This window comes from Akebia trifoliata, chromosome 16 (genome assembly GCF_017979445.1).
Source record: "Akebia trifoliata isolate Shusen 1 chromosome 16, ASM1797944v1, whole genome shotgun sequence".
Taxonomy (NCBI): Eukaryota; Viridiplantae; Streptophyta; class Magnoliopsida; order Ranunculales; family Lardizabalaceae; genus Akebia; species Akebia trifoliata.
Window position 1 is genome coordinate 50,240 of NC_141390.1, and position 16,561 is coordinate 66,800.

General features: G+C 35.1%; 1 protein-coding gene across 1 annotated transcript; it reads left to right on the forward strand.

Annotated features, from left to right (window-relative positions):
* Positions 1-1,238: 1,238 nt before the first annotated feature.
* Positions 1,239-14,223, forward strand: LOC147382106 (poly(ADP-ribose) glycohydrolase 1-like). Its single transcript, XM_086427799.1, has 11 exons — positions 1,239-1,601; positions 1,734-1,976; positions 3,658-3,761; positions 5,334-5,538; positions 5,653-5,757; positions 8,643-8,761; positions 10,073-10,216; positions 10,728-10,866; positions 11,129-11,332; positions 13,287-13,349; positions 13,777-14,223. Exons 1-11 carry the CDS (start codon positions 1,353-1,355, stop codon positions 13,909-13,911), a joined length of 1,710 nt encoding a protein of 569 aa, XP_086283925.1. The 5' UTR covers positions 1,239-1,352; the 3' UTR covers positions 13,912-14,223.
* The last annotated feature ends 2,338 nt before the right edge of the window (positions 14,224-16,561 follow it).

Consider the following 16,561-nt stretch of genomic DNA (forward strand, 5'->3'; position numbering starts at 1 on the left):
AATAGTGGAACAACATAATCATAATTTAAAAAATTTAGATATAATTTTTATTTTATTTTATTAATTTTGATGATTTATGACAAAGTACAAAGAACAGGGAATGATTGATTCGATTTTTATTTCTCTATTATTATATATGCATTTTGGATATTTTAAGTATAATTAATTATTATATATATTTATAAAGATCTAGTAGCGATGAGTTTGCAATCGCTCTCCATTACTTATTTATAGAAATCAAAATTTGATGTTACGATTTAGCCTCAACTTGGATGTTGTTAAATCCCTTATCTAATAAAAGTTTTGAAATTTCTAGTTGCTCTCTCATCCCTTGATACCAATGATGGGCTTCAAAATTTGAAGGAACCCTAAAAAGAGACTAACGATAGTAGACAAGATTGTGGGATAGTTTAATTAGGAATAATGTTGAAGTAACTTTGAATTATATATCGTGGGGGAACATTTTTGACGTGGATGTGTGTCAGAATCATAGATATTTTTCATCGAGATCTAACGTCCCCGATGTACATTTCATGTCACTCCAACTTGACCCTTTAATTAAAGAGAAATTCTATTGTTGCACCAATTTTTACTAACACCACCCCAATTCATATCTAAATCATCAAAGAATTAGCACATCCCAAGATGGTGTTAGCAAAATTTGGTGTGCAATAGAATCTCTCTTTAAGTATCCTTGTACAATTTATGATCAATCGTTATAAAGGAGTAGTCTCATACAATAATAATAAAGAGACAATAATAATTAAGAGACTAATGATTTTCTGACGTCCCCCTCTGATATATGTCCCCATCATAGAATAGTGGATCATTTATCTTGGGGATACGTCAAATAATAAATCTTTTTCTAATGTATCCTGAGGCAAATGATCAACAATTTTGTGATGAGGGTATTGGGGGGGGGGGGGGGGGAGATTTATGTTAGGGGGTGGCGTCAGATTATCATGATTCACGACTCTAATTTAAAAGTTTAAATATTTGAGTTGTGATAATATGACACTCCCCTCTGATAGCCTCCATTACAAAATCGTAGGTCATTTGCCTTGGGATACACAAGAAAATATTTATGATTATACGTTTCCCGATGATTTTGTGACAAGGGCTTTGTGGGGTTGGGGGGTCAGGAAGTCAATACTCTAAATGTTGTGAAGGAGGAGTTTGTAATAAAGCTGAAAAAGAAAAGTTCGTGGGAAGTAGTTTCAACTTTAGGGGGAGTATCGGTAAGAGACTTTATTTTAACCATTGTAGTAACTGTAGAAGTACACCTTCGATTTCTCTCCACTGGTAGCGTACACCGTACTACAAGCATTTGCCGCGGAAAATCTGATCGAGAGATGGAAAACCGCGAAGATTTGAAATCAATCCTTCCGTTGTTGCCACTGGTGCTTCGATCATCATCTCTGTTCTGGCCTTCTCAAGTTGTGGAAGCTTTGAAATCGATGGCGAGAGGGCCTGATCACAGTAGGGTTGATAGTGGTGAGGTTCTCTTCCTCGCCATCTCTGATCTAAGAGATTCGTTAGGTTTATCTTCTGATCCATTGGCTTTTTCATCCGCAAAAGGATACTCTCTTTTCTTCGACGAGGTACTCAACTCACTCCAATCACTTTTCTTCCTTTTGTCAATCAATTCTAATTCTAGGGTTTTATTTATTTATTTTGTACGAACTAGTTAGTTATTTAGTAGTGATGATTGATTGATTGGTAATTTTGTATAGTTGATGTCTCGTGTTGAATCGAACAAATGGTTTGGAGAGATTGTTCCCCAATTGGCGAATTTGTTGTTACAATTGCCATCTTTGTTAGAATCGCACTATCAAAATGACGATAGGGATCAATTTCTTGATGGTGTTGGTGGAGGAAATAAAAAAGAGGGCTTTTTTGTTTCCTCCACCAGTGTTGAAACTAATAAACTTCGCTTGCTGGGTCAGCAAGAAGCAGGCCTTGTTCTTCTCAGTCAGGTACTCTCTCTCTCTCAGCCAAAATTGAATTGAAGCATATTATTTAGGTCTATTCGTGTTGAATATTTTCAAAATAAAAATCAGTTTTTGTGGTTTATTTGATTGATTTTTCTTAAGTTAGATTTTGGGTTTTTTGTGTGTATGAGGTTTAGTCTTACATGCGTCATGCGAAAGGGCGATTGGGCGCTTTGAGGCGCACTTTGCATTTCTCATCGTCGCGAGGAGCTGGGAAACCTTAAGTTTTCGGGGTACGAAACCATCTAACGGTTGTGATTGATCTGTCACGTGTGATGGATTGGGTGCGATCTGCATCGGATGATCACGTTAGTATCCGACCGGATTCGATGGATCAAACTAATACCTGATCAAGAACGATCTGATACGTTGAATCAAGTTAGGACCTGATCAGGTGTGCTGATTCATGATTGGTATCCGATCATGGACAATCAGATCTGTTAGATCAAATGACAATTGATTGGACGCAATCAGAGCCACTAGATCATACCGATTTAATTAAAAGGTGTTGATTGAAAGACATGAGATACATATCTTCGATTGGATGCAATCTAGATCGTTAGATCTAAGATCATACATAATCCAACGGCTATTAAACCAAGAAACATTAAATCATGACTCTTGGTCAACAGACACAACAATGGCTATAAAAAGCCAATCATAAATTAGATTTCTTCACTGAAAATTTCTGTGTTCTTCTCTTTCTAAGTTTAAGCTCTTGGCATCCTCAGTTTTTTTTTATTCCCGAGTGTTTTAGACTAAATCGGACCATACATAATCTGATTTAGTTACTTGAGTGTAGACTTCTCTGTATTTTGAAGGCATTTGTTCTTTGACCCTTGTGTACTATGGTTCTAACTAGTAGGGGAGAATATTTATCTAAAAGAGATTGAATTAGATTCGAGTCTAGAAGTTATTCTTCTTCCGTCATTGAATTACTCCAAGTTTTAAAAGTCATAATTTCCAACAATTCCTACACCATTCTAAGCTTTTTCTTTTACTTTTCTACTATATATACTCTTTTTAAATATTTTTTTTTCTTCTTCAAAATTTTGAGTTTATATGATCTAACATACTTGTTAAATATGCAAAAGATGATAAATCATAATGAAATTGGTATTAAAAGATTTTAAAAAAATCTTTTTTTAATCGATCAAGAAATTTTATTAGAGAAGGAAAGGAGGACGAGAGACCTAACTTCGAACAAGGACACACAAAGCAAACTCGAGAATTGTAATGTTTATTTGACAATTATGATAATAATTGTGAATATTTTATATTTTTCAATTTATTTATTTTTAACGTTTAATGTGGGGTGGGGGGGGGGGGGGATATACAATCTTGGCCTATTTATTCATCTATGTAAACAATGCTAGGTATGTGTGTAGGTGTACTAAATAGGAATAAGGTATCTAATTTGCACCTTTGATAGGCCTGAGACATGAACACATAATTTGCTTTAACAACTTAATAATGTATAGAGGATGGAAAATACCATCTCTTATACATTTTTTCTAAGGATGAATCAATTCAAATAAAGATTAGCACTATCATATGTGGTACGATGTTTGTTAGGACATCCTAACATACAATATGCATCATTCATTGATGGCTTAGATGGTGTGATTTTGAATCTTATGATTTGTGACTTTGTGTTGCTTTCCAGGAGTTGACCGGTGCTCTTCTTGCTTGCTCTTTCTTTTGTCTGTTTCCAGTCAATTATAGAGGTGCCAACCATCTCACAGCTATCAACTTTGATCATTTGTTTGCGTATGTGACCTTTGGCTATACTTCTATGCATTCCTTGATCTATCTTCACATAACTAGCATAATCAGTATGACTACTGTTAAAAAATATGCTTTCAAGTTTTCTAATCGTGCTTCTCTCCTTCAATTTTATAGTGGAGTATATTTCATGGAGATACATAATCTTATGTATGATTCATGAGTTATAGAATTTTCTTTTATTAAATGACAACATTATATCAATTAGGAAGTGAGTTCCATGTGCAGGTAAGATTTCTGTAAACTGAACTAAGCTCTATAGTCTGTAGCTGTTTAGTGTTGTATAATATGGTCAAGCAATTTTAAAGATACTACAAGATGTTGGATGGAAACCAAATTTGGTGGGTGTAAGTCTTCGAAGACAATTCTTTAGGAGTGAAAAAAGGGAGAACAAGGAAAATATCAACAAAAGGATGGTATAGAGTCAAAAAAAGAATTAGCTTTGATGATCTTGTTGGAAATCTTACTTTAAGCTTGGACTATTACGTCCTTCATGTACTCTCCATGACTGCTAGAGATGGAACTTAAGCTTCTTTAAATGATTGGTGAGTAAGACAATATGATTGTGGGGCATTCATAATATCCTTGAAATATACAGTTGTAACAGTTACAATAATTATCATGACCCTAAACATGAGTATGTTTACCCACATGCTTTATTGGTTCCATCCATAGCACAATTTATTTGTTTATAGAAGGGGGATATATTGATGCTTTAGGTCATTCCTCTTAGATTTGCATGTGCTTCCTTTCTTATATTCTTTATTTTATAATAAACTAGTGTTTGTCCATGCCTACCAGCATTGACATCCTCTTTGGAGTTAAGGGGGTAGAAGAGGAAAGGCAATAAAGTTGGAGTTGTTATTGGAAAAGGGGGGAGAAGGGAAAGGTAATAAAAAAGTTGAAGAGGCATTCTTGGAAAGAGGGGGGAGGGGGGTAAAAGAGGAAAGGTGATAAAGTTGGAGGGTATTTCTGGAAGGAGGATAAGAGAAAACACAATGAAGTTGAAAGTTGCCGAGATGCGTTGTGAGATTAAATCTCAACCGCTCTTTGTGGGGGGATAAAGTTTGAGACAGGGGAGGGGACAGCAATTGTTTTATTTTATAGATTCCTCCTTATCACCCTTGATAGTTTTTGGATGCCATGGAAGTATTCTTGGCATTTGTGCTCCAATGAACTAATGGACCCTTAATTCTACTGTATCATCTTTTGGACTCTTTGAATGAAGCTATTTGTTATCATTGTTGTTGTCGTTGTTGGAAAAAATCTGTGTTGTTGACCGAAGTATTTGAGATAAGCATGTAATTGTTAGTATTATTTACTTTAGTTCTTCCTGTTAGTCCTATTTATTTGTTATTAAAAGTTTCTCAGTGTTGTGGCTAGCGAGAAATTTACTTTGTTGTTGTCAAATCTGTGTTTAGGTAGATTTCAGAACACTGATCTCCCTTTCCATGTTCATATTTTATATATGACAATATTAATTTTAAAACAGTATTTTCATTTCATGAAAAATTCGTTTAAGCAAGACTTACTTTTTTTAATCTTGTATATTTTCAGGAGTCTTATTCCCAATTACAGCGAGAGTCAAGAACATAAAATAAAGTGTGTCATACACTATTTTGAAAGGATATGTTTGTGCATGCCAACGGGCTTCATCTCATTTGAACGGAAAGTTCTTCCTCTGGAACACAGTCCCCTTTGTGTTTCTTATCCAAAAGCTGATTTTTGGAGCAAGTCCTTAGTTTCTCTCTGTCATGTTGAGGTAACATGTGGAAAAATCTCAAGCATAATTATGTTATCGATGATTCAGATTTACCTTTACACTTCCCTGTCGATTATTCTAAAATGACTCATTAGGTGGGTTTCTTCTTTCCAGGTTTTTCAGTCAGGCTTTATAGAAGATCAGCGGAGTGAAGCTCTTGAAGTGGATTTTGCCAACAAGTATATCGGAGGTGGCGCTCTTTATAGAGGTTGTGTACAGGTTTGTTTCTTAAACTTTTTGTATAGATAAACCCTTGATCTTTAAATTCTGCTATGAAAATGAGGCATGCATTTGTTACTTATGTGATCTTTCCGTACATGCCCTTTAGAGCATACCCAACAATTTGGTATTACCAAGCAAACCACAATTTTGCATATGCGACTTATCTGGTTATGAAATTTTATAAACTCCTTTTGGTTTGAGGTGAGGAAATCATTATTTCTACTTTTTTGCTCGAAACTTGTGGCTATTTAGATCACAATATGACCTTCGGAATACTTTGGGGTTTTAGAAGTGACCATCACTCAGACTAGTGATGATTGCTCTGACTAGTTATGACTATGAAGGAAACATCCTTCTATTGTACAATGCATTTGCAAGAGTCGTAGGGTCTTATATTTTTTTTAATCATTTTGTGGCCAAATTGGGGGGTCTTGTGTATGATTGCCTTCATGTTCATTTTTTGCCAGGTTAGCGAAGTTCTCTACGACAGATTGTGCATTATCCATTTTATAGCGGGTTCATCCCTTATGTATAATCCCTCCGACAGTGATAACTTTTAGAAATTTTCCATGTCGGACATGTATCAACATATGCCTCATGGAACATCCTAACATGTATGTAGTTTGACCATTGATTTTAATAATTTCTATTAAAAATGACTTTTAAAAGAGGCTTGGTATAATCCATCCTTCATATGCTACTTCATTAACTTGGTAAACAGAACAATGGTTTGATATTAATGTATTTTTATTTGGTTATGGTGTATAACAATATTAGAATAAACAAATCAGTCTCGGGATTGATAGAACGATTTGACTCAGAAAACTCTACCTTGGGTGCAAACTCATACCAATCATTGACGTTTCTCTTGAATTCAAAGTCCCATTATTACTTGATCCCAACCCAAATCATGGAATTTTCTATGGACTTGTTCTTTTTGTGAAATGGAATATAGATTTGGAAACTGCACTTGAAGAGGTGATGCATCACATGAGTGATCCTCGAAGCAGACTGTATTCTCTTTGCTTATTCTGATAAGTACCCTTTTACAAAACTCATGAATGATTTTGATGATATCTTTTTGCTCTCCTCACCCACAAGATCTCACGTCTTCATTTTCTCATGTAAAATTACTAACCCTGTACTATGCCTTACTGACATTTTCCACGAAAGTTAGTGGCAACACCTCTTCAAAACCATTTACCCAATAGTGTTGAGTTAATATTGTTTATATTTCTAAATCCTATGTTCTCTTGTTTTTTGACAAACAAATGAGTTTCCAATTTGCTAAGAGGGATTTGTGGTTACCATCCCTATCATTTTATGAAAAATCTTAATAACCTTGTCCGCTTGTAATTCCACACTCCTAAGCATTGTAAAGAGAGACATATAGTAAATCATAATACTAGCAAGAGTGCTTGTTCTCAGTTACAATCGGTATCAAGGATCGACTTTGACTCTGTATTTGTTTGCTCTAGTTGTAGAAGAAATAATTGCTCATAGCAGGTGCCAGCTAGCTTAGCTGGTAAAGTCTTTGGGTTCAAATCCCGCCAACAGTGAGTTACTGAACTCATTAAAAGAGGGCGTATCGATCAAAAAAAAGTTTGAGAAAATTTAAACTGATAAAACGAACAAGACATGATTGCTCATATTCAAGAGCACGTACCTTGGTGTATGTAGGGATATCGATGGATCGGGTCCGGTTCAATATATTAGGTACTTAGAACCGGAACCATTTTATCTTTTTGGTTCTTGTTCTTGTTGGTTCCAGTTCTAAAATAAGTGGAACTGGAACCGTTAAGAAACATGGGTGCCTGTTGGTTTCGATTATCAAGAATTGAATGAGAAAAAAAAAATTTTCCTTTCAAAATAAGTAAAGTATTATATACAAAAATCTCAACTTAATTACAATAACATAAGAAGAAGAATGTGGATGGAGAATGTGAAAGAAAATATGAACACTCTTTCAATAACATAAGACGTAGCTTCGGACATGGTAGAATGGAGAAACATGATTCGTTTAGGCAAATCCCAAATCTTTGGGGATAATGATGATGACTAGCAAGGTTGTTTTATGAATTTTTCTTTTGAGTGTGTGTGCACACTCGGGTGTGCATGTGTGGGTGGGAGTGCTTGTGTGCCGGCATGCATGCGTGGTTTGGATTTGTCATATGTAGTGTTTCTCTCTGCATTCATATTGCCAGTTCACCTTTTGGCACCAGAACCAATTTGCAGTTTGCTTAAATGAACCATTCGCCATCTTTGCCTATTGTGAGCCACATCAAGTTTGTTGGCTTGATCAATTGAATGTTTGAGAATCTTGCATTATTTGTACTTAATATTTGTGACTAAAAGAAATGAATAGCACATAAAGACAGAAAGCCCTTGAGAGTTGAAATTGTTGAAAATGTCAAAGAGGACCTTTTGAAGAATGTACATATACCTCAATCAAGAAAAAGGTTGTTAAGAGTTATCTATAACTAATTTTTAACAAAATGGTGTCAGATTTTGTCATCCTGGATGACTCCTGAGAAGTCAATCTCATTAGTCAAGCTCTTCATAATTCATATACTATTTTGTGCATGGTGGTTATCCCCCTTTTATCAGCAATGTAAATTACACTATAATTATCCAAAAGAAGGAGTTGCCAGAGTTCTTTCGTGTTTTATTATCTAATTAGATGTAATTACCAGTGTTCTTTTTAATTATATTGTTCCTAGATTTTGTTGCTTGGAATGTACACATTTCTTTTTTCTTTTGGTTCTCACATGGGTCACTTTTCTTTTGTGGTAAGTCACATGGGTCATTCATCTTATTTTAAAAAAAAAATTTAGTGTAAACTTTGATCCTTACTTTTTATTGGTGTTTGTCATGTGATGTAGGAAGAGATCCGTTTCATGATCAATCCTGAATTAATTGTTGGCATTCTTTTCTTGCCTTCCATGGAAAATAATGAAGCTATAGAAATTGTTGGCGCAGAAAGATTTTCAAATTATACTGGGTGAGTTCATTTTACAATTGTTAACTTGTTTAATTTGTGAAATACACAAGACTTGGGTCCTAGTGTTACTTTTTCTAATTTTGTTTTAAAGGAAAGCAAGGATGTCAGTATTTTGTAGATTAGCTGGTGAAGACTGGTTTTGAAGCCTTTTTTTTTAATCAGTTAAAATTTTATTAGAAAAGGGGACAAGATGGCCCCAACAAACTTAACAAAAAAGAGTGAGGGCCGATTAGGCAGTCATTTTCTTTAGTCAGGAATGATTAAAATACAATTCAGATTAGTCTGCCATTTTCTAGGTAGAAGTTGAAAATATATTAGCACAACAGTCTGAAAGCCCTAATGCTTCGTGCAGGATTGGACATTCATCCCATGAATGTCCTTAAAGCCATTAAAACTGCCTAGCACCTGTTTCAGATTCCAAAGATTCCGCACTACATTTAGCATGTGAATATGCGAGGCAGCTCAAGTCTGAATTTTCTTTAATAAAAGATTATCGTTGTTTATATTTTTGGTAATTTGAGGTCTTAAAACAGAGACAATCCTTTGGCTTTGCTTTACAAGAGGCCCCAATAAACAAAAAGAAATTTCCCCCCATTATTCTGGAATAAAACATTGATAAGTAATGGTCTTTGGTTTTCAACAAGCAACCATTAGTATTAAGCTTGCTACACCTTCCTTAAGGATGCCAAACTGCATTGGAAACATATTGCATACATCCATGGTTCGTGATACTCCAATCCTTAAAAGGACCATGCATGTGGCTTCAAATGATCCAAGTTATTAAGGTTGTGGCACACAACTCGAAATTGCTTAGATGTGGGTTTGATATAAAATTTTCAATGTCATCATTTTGGAATGGAGTACTCTGCAAATGCAGGTTTCATTATACCATTGCATGATTTTTCCCTATTTTTGTTCGTGGGTTATGCTATTCTCTCATAACATTACATATTAGACTTGCTATTTTACCCCCCAAATGTGATTGTGGATTAATCTATCTAGTTTAATTACAGTGGATCTGGGCTGTCATATTTGGCCTCAGATATTTACGCCCTTGTGAAACTTGTATACTGTTTCATTTATTTATTTTTTAATCAAACTTTCATTTATTCATACACAAAATACGATATTTAAGCCATAGGATTGTATTAATGAATGGTATTAGCGTATTAAATGAACATGATATTGCTATAATGGTTTCTTGGACTTATTTTATTGTACAACCTGCATAATCTCCAGGAGCATTTTTTTCTCAACTTGTAAAATTGTATTTGACTTTCTTGGCTTATACTATCATCTCTGATTTTATAGGTATGCTTCCTCATTTCGTTTTTCGGGGGATTATCTGGATAAAAAGCCAGTAGATTGCATGAAGAGACGGAAGACCAGGATCATTGCGATAGATGCATTGTGCAACCCAAGAGAGAGACAATATGGAGTTAAATGCCTCCTCCGGTATGATAAGTTCTTGACATTATAGATTACTTTTGAAACTGCTAGTTCTTACCAATCAAAATCGAAGAAGTGAGCGAGGTTATCCAGGCACACCATTTTGTATGGAGGGTCCATGTACGACACTCATTGGGTAGTAGTACTTCCAGGACATCATTTTATTTCTATAATAAAACAAATCCAAATAAATGTACCCACACCCATGGAAACTCTCTCCTGGGAGAGTTTGCTTTGTGCAAGTATTATTACCCATATTGAGATGACAGTTGTACCTGCATAACAATGGGAGAATGCCCAGAGATGGTATAAGGTCAACACATTTATTGAACTAATGTGCATGTTTGAAGTAATGGATGGAACTAACTCTTCTGGGTGCTTTATTTAGCCAAAATTATGTTCCTCATTTATTCTATTATGTAATCATCTATCTATAGCTCTGCATGTTACGGGAATGTTGTTTACATCTTACATCATTTGATATACTTGTGTCACTCCAAATGTTTGTTTACAACAGGGAGATTAATAAGGCATTCTGTGGATTTTTTGACCAATCAAAATATCAACACTACCAGAATGTTTTGCAAGAGGATGAATTTGACGGAGATCATCTCAATTGGTTAAATGGAAATGGTGAGGCCGGAAATGTTCTTTTGGTGAGAACCCTGAGTAAGCTTGTCCCTTGATGTTTCTTTACCTATTTTCAAAAAATCATAAAAATAAAGATGTATATGTATCGATTATTTTAAAGAGTTTAATTGCCGGTGTACTTCTTTGGATTTGTTTCATGACCTGACATGGTATGGAGACTGGGGGATTGATTTATACAATTTCAATTACATATCTTTATCCATCTCAAGTTCTTGCCTTTTCATTTTTTTTTTGTTTGGGCTTGACTGTTGGTTTTTTAATTTTTAGTTGCATGAATCTCCCTCAATTGCTGAGAGATCAGATGAAGGAGAAACAGGGATGGAATGGAGTGGAAGTTCCCCTGGTGAGCATAGTAGCCAGGATCAGAAAGTCCAAGAAGATATTGGGATTGTAACTGGGAATTGGGGCTGTGGTGCTTTTGGGGGAGACCCACAACTTAAGGCTGTGATTCAGTGGCTTGCTGCTTCTCAGGTGATTTTGCGCACCCGCCTTCTTTGCATTATTAATCTTATATTTGGATCTTGGTGAAGTATTTTGTGCAAATGTTAAGAAAATGAAAATGAAAATGAAATCCTGAAAAATGCCATAGCACCTGGGCTGAGGATGTCATTTACCTCCGCTGGTATTGTCATGGTCCCCAAGCCTACTACTGGAATTCTTGCCACATGCATTCCCAGATCTCTCGTATTTTGTGCTTCAGAAGCTAATCTATGTATATAAGACCAAGACCCTCTTGTTGAGGCAGATTGAATGTGCTTTTTGTGATGACACGACTGTGTTTTGAATCCATCTTAAAAACCTCCTTTTTTTTGTTGTTGTTGATAAATGGAATATATTGATAAAGGAGGGAGAACAAAATATAAGGAGGCCGAGATGGCCTCTAAAAAGCAACAAAACAAAGAAAAGGAAAAAGCCAATGATCACATAAAGAGTTTCATTTAAAAACAAAGTCGTCAAAAGTGATCCCCGCAAAGTCTATGTTTTGTTTTGACTAAAGGTACAATAGGCCCAAGATCTCCAGGAAACCGCCGTGAGAGCTTCTTCTCTTACTATTGAACACCCTGTTATTTCTCTCGGTCCACACTCCCCAAGCAATAGTCAAGGGAAGCATCACCCAAAGGAATCTTTTTCTGGCGGAAAAGGCATTATTGTCCCACTCTTCTAACAACAAGGAGAACTTATGAGAAAAGATCTAGTTAATTCGAAATAGATCAAGGAAAAATGACCAAATATTATAAGAGTAAGAGTAATGAATTAAAATATGATCAACAGATTCCCCATCCCTCAGACAAAGGAGACAACAATTTGGAGTGATCCAACCTCGAGCAATCAAGTTATCCATTTAAAGAATCCTCTCAATGAATACCAACCAAACAAAAAAGCAGATTTTAGAGGGAACTGATTTGGACCAAATGAGGAACCTTGAGGAGGATCGCTCAGCCAAAGGGATGAGCGACTTATGAAAGGATCTGACAGAAAATCTCAAATCCTTAGCCCTCGTCCATTCCCACCTGTCCTGTTCACTATCGTTGAGATGAAACGAATGCAAGAGATCAAGGAAAGATGTCTCCTCAGTTAGTTCCTAATCATTAAAGTTTCTCTTGAACCCCAGGTCCCAGTTTCTCCTTTCTTTTCTATCTAATGAAATTTATACCGATTAAGAAAAACCAAACAAAAAAACCCTGTTCTATGGACCCTTTTAAGCGAATTTTCCCAATAGTAGACTCTGAAAAGGGCACCCAATGGTGGAATAATTATTGGCTCATGATCCTTTATCATAATTATAAGTGCGAAACAATTTAAAATATAAAAGTACCTGGAACTTGTTGTTAATAGGCTACCGGTTCTGATCTCCTTTTGTGTGGATAATTTGACCAACAAGGACAGTATGTGGAACTTATTGTTGTTAATGGGCTACCAGTTCTGATTTCCTTTTGTACGGATAAGACACCCTGGTTCCAGCAATCATTACCAAAGCAGATCACACAACAGGGATAATAAATGATGAGGTCTATTCACCTAGATTCGAAAGGAGGGATTGATGGGGTGGCAAGCGCAACCCATGTGTCTCCATGTACTTCCAAACTGTTCGTAGACCATCCTTGAACTTGACAATCTATCTCTTAGTACTTGATTTAAGACTTCCCAAGGCTGAAATATATGTTCTTGTCCTACGGATGTTGAGTCATGGTTTGAAATTCGGAAGAAACAAAGAAACTCATTGTTTTTAAAGTTTTTTGGAATGACTTTTCTCAAGTCTTTTCTGAAGACGTTTTTAGTCCAATGAAATGTTAAAAAATATTAGTGTGGTCAATACGAAAAAGGGAGTGGAAAACATCTCATTCTTATGATAATTATGAATTGATTGGAATCGTCTTATTTGACTAGGAATTTTTTATGTTAATTCATGTTCTTAATCTTCCAGGCATTAAGACCTTTCATCTCTTACTACACATTTGGAGCCGAGGCCATGCAGAGTCTAGACCAGGTACTTTCTTTTGTTGCTGTCAACTTCTCAAATTATGATACTTTGGCATTTACCAAATGTCAAATGTCTACTAGATCTTTGGTAGAATGTACTTAGCCAAAAACAAATCTTTGTTAGAATGTAATTATTTGGTAATGTACTGTGCCACCTCTTTTCACCATTAACATACCTAAAAAACAATGGAATATCAGACCTTACTTGTCCCCATACCTTCCCAATTTCTTGGTGAATATCTTGAAAATTGTCATTATGGACTTCATCATATTAGCAAAAGAGGAAAATAAATCTTGGGTCTGTTACATGGCTCACTTACTCATGGTTTCTGTTGTATTGTTTCAACGTCCAAAGATGGGGTGTATCGAAATATTCTTTCCAGTAATCCTTTTTCATCTGACTACCATAGTGTATATTATTTTGGGCTTTACAGGTAAGTGGATGGATTCTATCACATGGATGGACAGTTGGAGATCTCTGGAATATGTTGGTCGAGTACTCCTCTCAGAGGTTAAAGGGAGAAATTCACACGGACTTCTTTACTTGGCTCCTTCCCAACTTATGTTGATGTTGGATGACCAACATTGTATGTGGTAACAATAATTTCCAGATTCTTGGACAGTTGAAAGTGTAAATGTGCCTTTTTTCTTTTTAAGCCTCGCCCATTGTCAGAAGTCCTAAAGTTTGTGTGGGTGTAAACCAATGGAGCTGAGCTTTGTTATTGAAGCACTGTATGGCATGGTTTTAGTACTCGGAATTCTGCGTTGTCTTGTCCCCCACTGATACTGAGTTGACTCATCCTAGTCATGTCATTTATAGCAAGATAAATCGTTTAACTCGGTTTACAATTACTTGTTAATACATGTTTATATGAAAATAATTACAACCGTTTAACTTGTCATCTCATTTTTTCAAGTTCTTAGTTTCATTTAGAAAATAAATATTTAAATTATAAAAAATTATTTTACTAAAAATACAGAAACCTGGTTGACTTTTATTGACTCCACCAAGTTCGAGTCATCTTATCATCAAATGAAATGTGGTGAATGATGGTTCACAAAACAAGAATGTTTTAAGCCCTCTTGGGGTTTGGTTAGGCATTTGGAACTATTCTATTATGTTTTGATATGAACCTAATGAATATGTCGGCCTAGTAAAAAGCCGAGCCTTACTAACATGGTTTTTAAACTCGTCCGAGACTGAGACGTATCGTCCGAGTTAACTCGGTATCAGAGCTGAACGAGACCAACTCACAAAGTGATTTTTTTGACCGAGTTTTACATCTTATGTACAAATTTTCGAATTATCTCATGAGACGTCTCAAACGTATCGGAAAACTCATCCGAGACGACTCGGTATCGGAGCTGAACGAGACGAGACGCGATACCGAGTTTAAAAACCATGCTTACTAAGCTCCTCGCTAAAGAGTAGGTCAAGTGTTAGAAACCCCACAAAACTATGAATTTTTTGGGGGCAACTTTCCAGGATCCTGTCGGTCCTTGATGCATGTAGGACTTTCCGAAGGGGTGGTGCATGTGACTGGGATTAGTCCCACCTGAAGGGTGGGGATACACATGATATCCAAACACAAAATATATATGTCAAAAGCATATTGCGGTGTAGCCGATAATGGTGTTGAAAGTTGAGCATTTTTGAGGTTGTAACATACTGTGTGGAGGTTCTCACTCTGATACCTTCCTCTTTTTGGGTTTCGCTAATTTTGTGTTGGTTTTCACATGGGCAGTCTAGTAGCTATTTTTCTATATTGTCCCTTTTGAGATTTAAATTTGAGACGTGGAATTGGTTCGATATCATTTGATGAGAACCTAATTAATACTTCAAAAATATTAGGGAAAATTATTTAGACACTGGTTATCTCAACATTACAACACTCGTTAAAACAATTTCAATAGTTTACTATTATGATCAGGCTCGTATAAGCTTAAACAAAACAAAGTAAAAATCTAGAAAAAAAAATTGAGTGAGAACTTCTATTGGCACCCCAACTTTTTCTTATTCTTAATCATTTACTTATTTTCTTTGTTTTTAATAGGGTGGGGTGTAATAAGTAAAAGTTGGGGTGCCAATAGCAGCTCTAAAAAACAAATGCCCTCATTTTCAACATTTAACAAAAATTTCTTATTTTTTCTACCTAAAAATCGACCATCTTCAACCTCTATAGTTAAATAATTTATTGAAAAAATTACTTAAAGAACCTTAACAGAGGGATTTTTTTCTAAATACTGCGTAGGTTTTTGGCGATCTCTTAATAATCCATTTAGTAAACTTTTCATTTCTTAACAGTCCCTGGACGTCATCTCACGTGTATGATGTCATTGAAATATCTAAACTACCCTTTTCTCATCTTCTACACAGGTTTTTCAACGACAATTGCGACATTTTTTATGAACGTCGATCATTTTCGATGTTCTTTGATCATGAATGACGCATGGAGAATGATATTATCTTAATTTTGAACATCTAGATGTATTTTTTTTATTTATAAAAAAAATGAAGAAGAGATTCAAAATGTTTTGGTTTTACATTGTAACTTTTGATTTGCAACTATGATTTATGAATTTTAGGTATTTTGAGGAAATTTATCAAGTTTGGAAGTTGGAAAAAGCAAAAACAATGAAAAATGAAAAATGAAAAATATGGTTCACATTATAACGTCGAGTTTACCATTTAATTACTGTGGAGTTCTACGATTTTTTTCTTATGAAAATATTGTCGAACTCGACTGTAATTAAGTAAAAAAGTTGACTTATTGTTGAACTCACCACTTAGGTTGAGTTCACCACTTTTTATTTAATTATTGTCGAGTTTGACAATATTTTCGTAAGAAAAAAATCGCCACTAGACAATAATTAAATGATGAACCAAACAATAAAAAGTGGTGAACTCGACGTTGAAAATGTGAATTAGATTTTTTTCGTTTTTTCAACTTCAATACTAGTAAATGTCCTAAAAACACCCAAAATGCATAAATCATAGTTGCAAATAAAAAATTACAGCTTAATCATAAAAAAATTCGAATCTCAACTTTATTCTTCATTTTTTTTAATAAATCATCGAAATAAATAAATAAAATACGTCTAGATGTTCAAAACTAGGAGAATGTCATTCTCCATTCGTCATTCATGATCAAAGATTGTTGAAAATGATCCCAATCGCCATTGAAAAACCTAACTATGTGAAGAAGATGAGAAAATGGT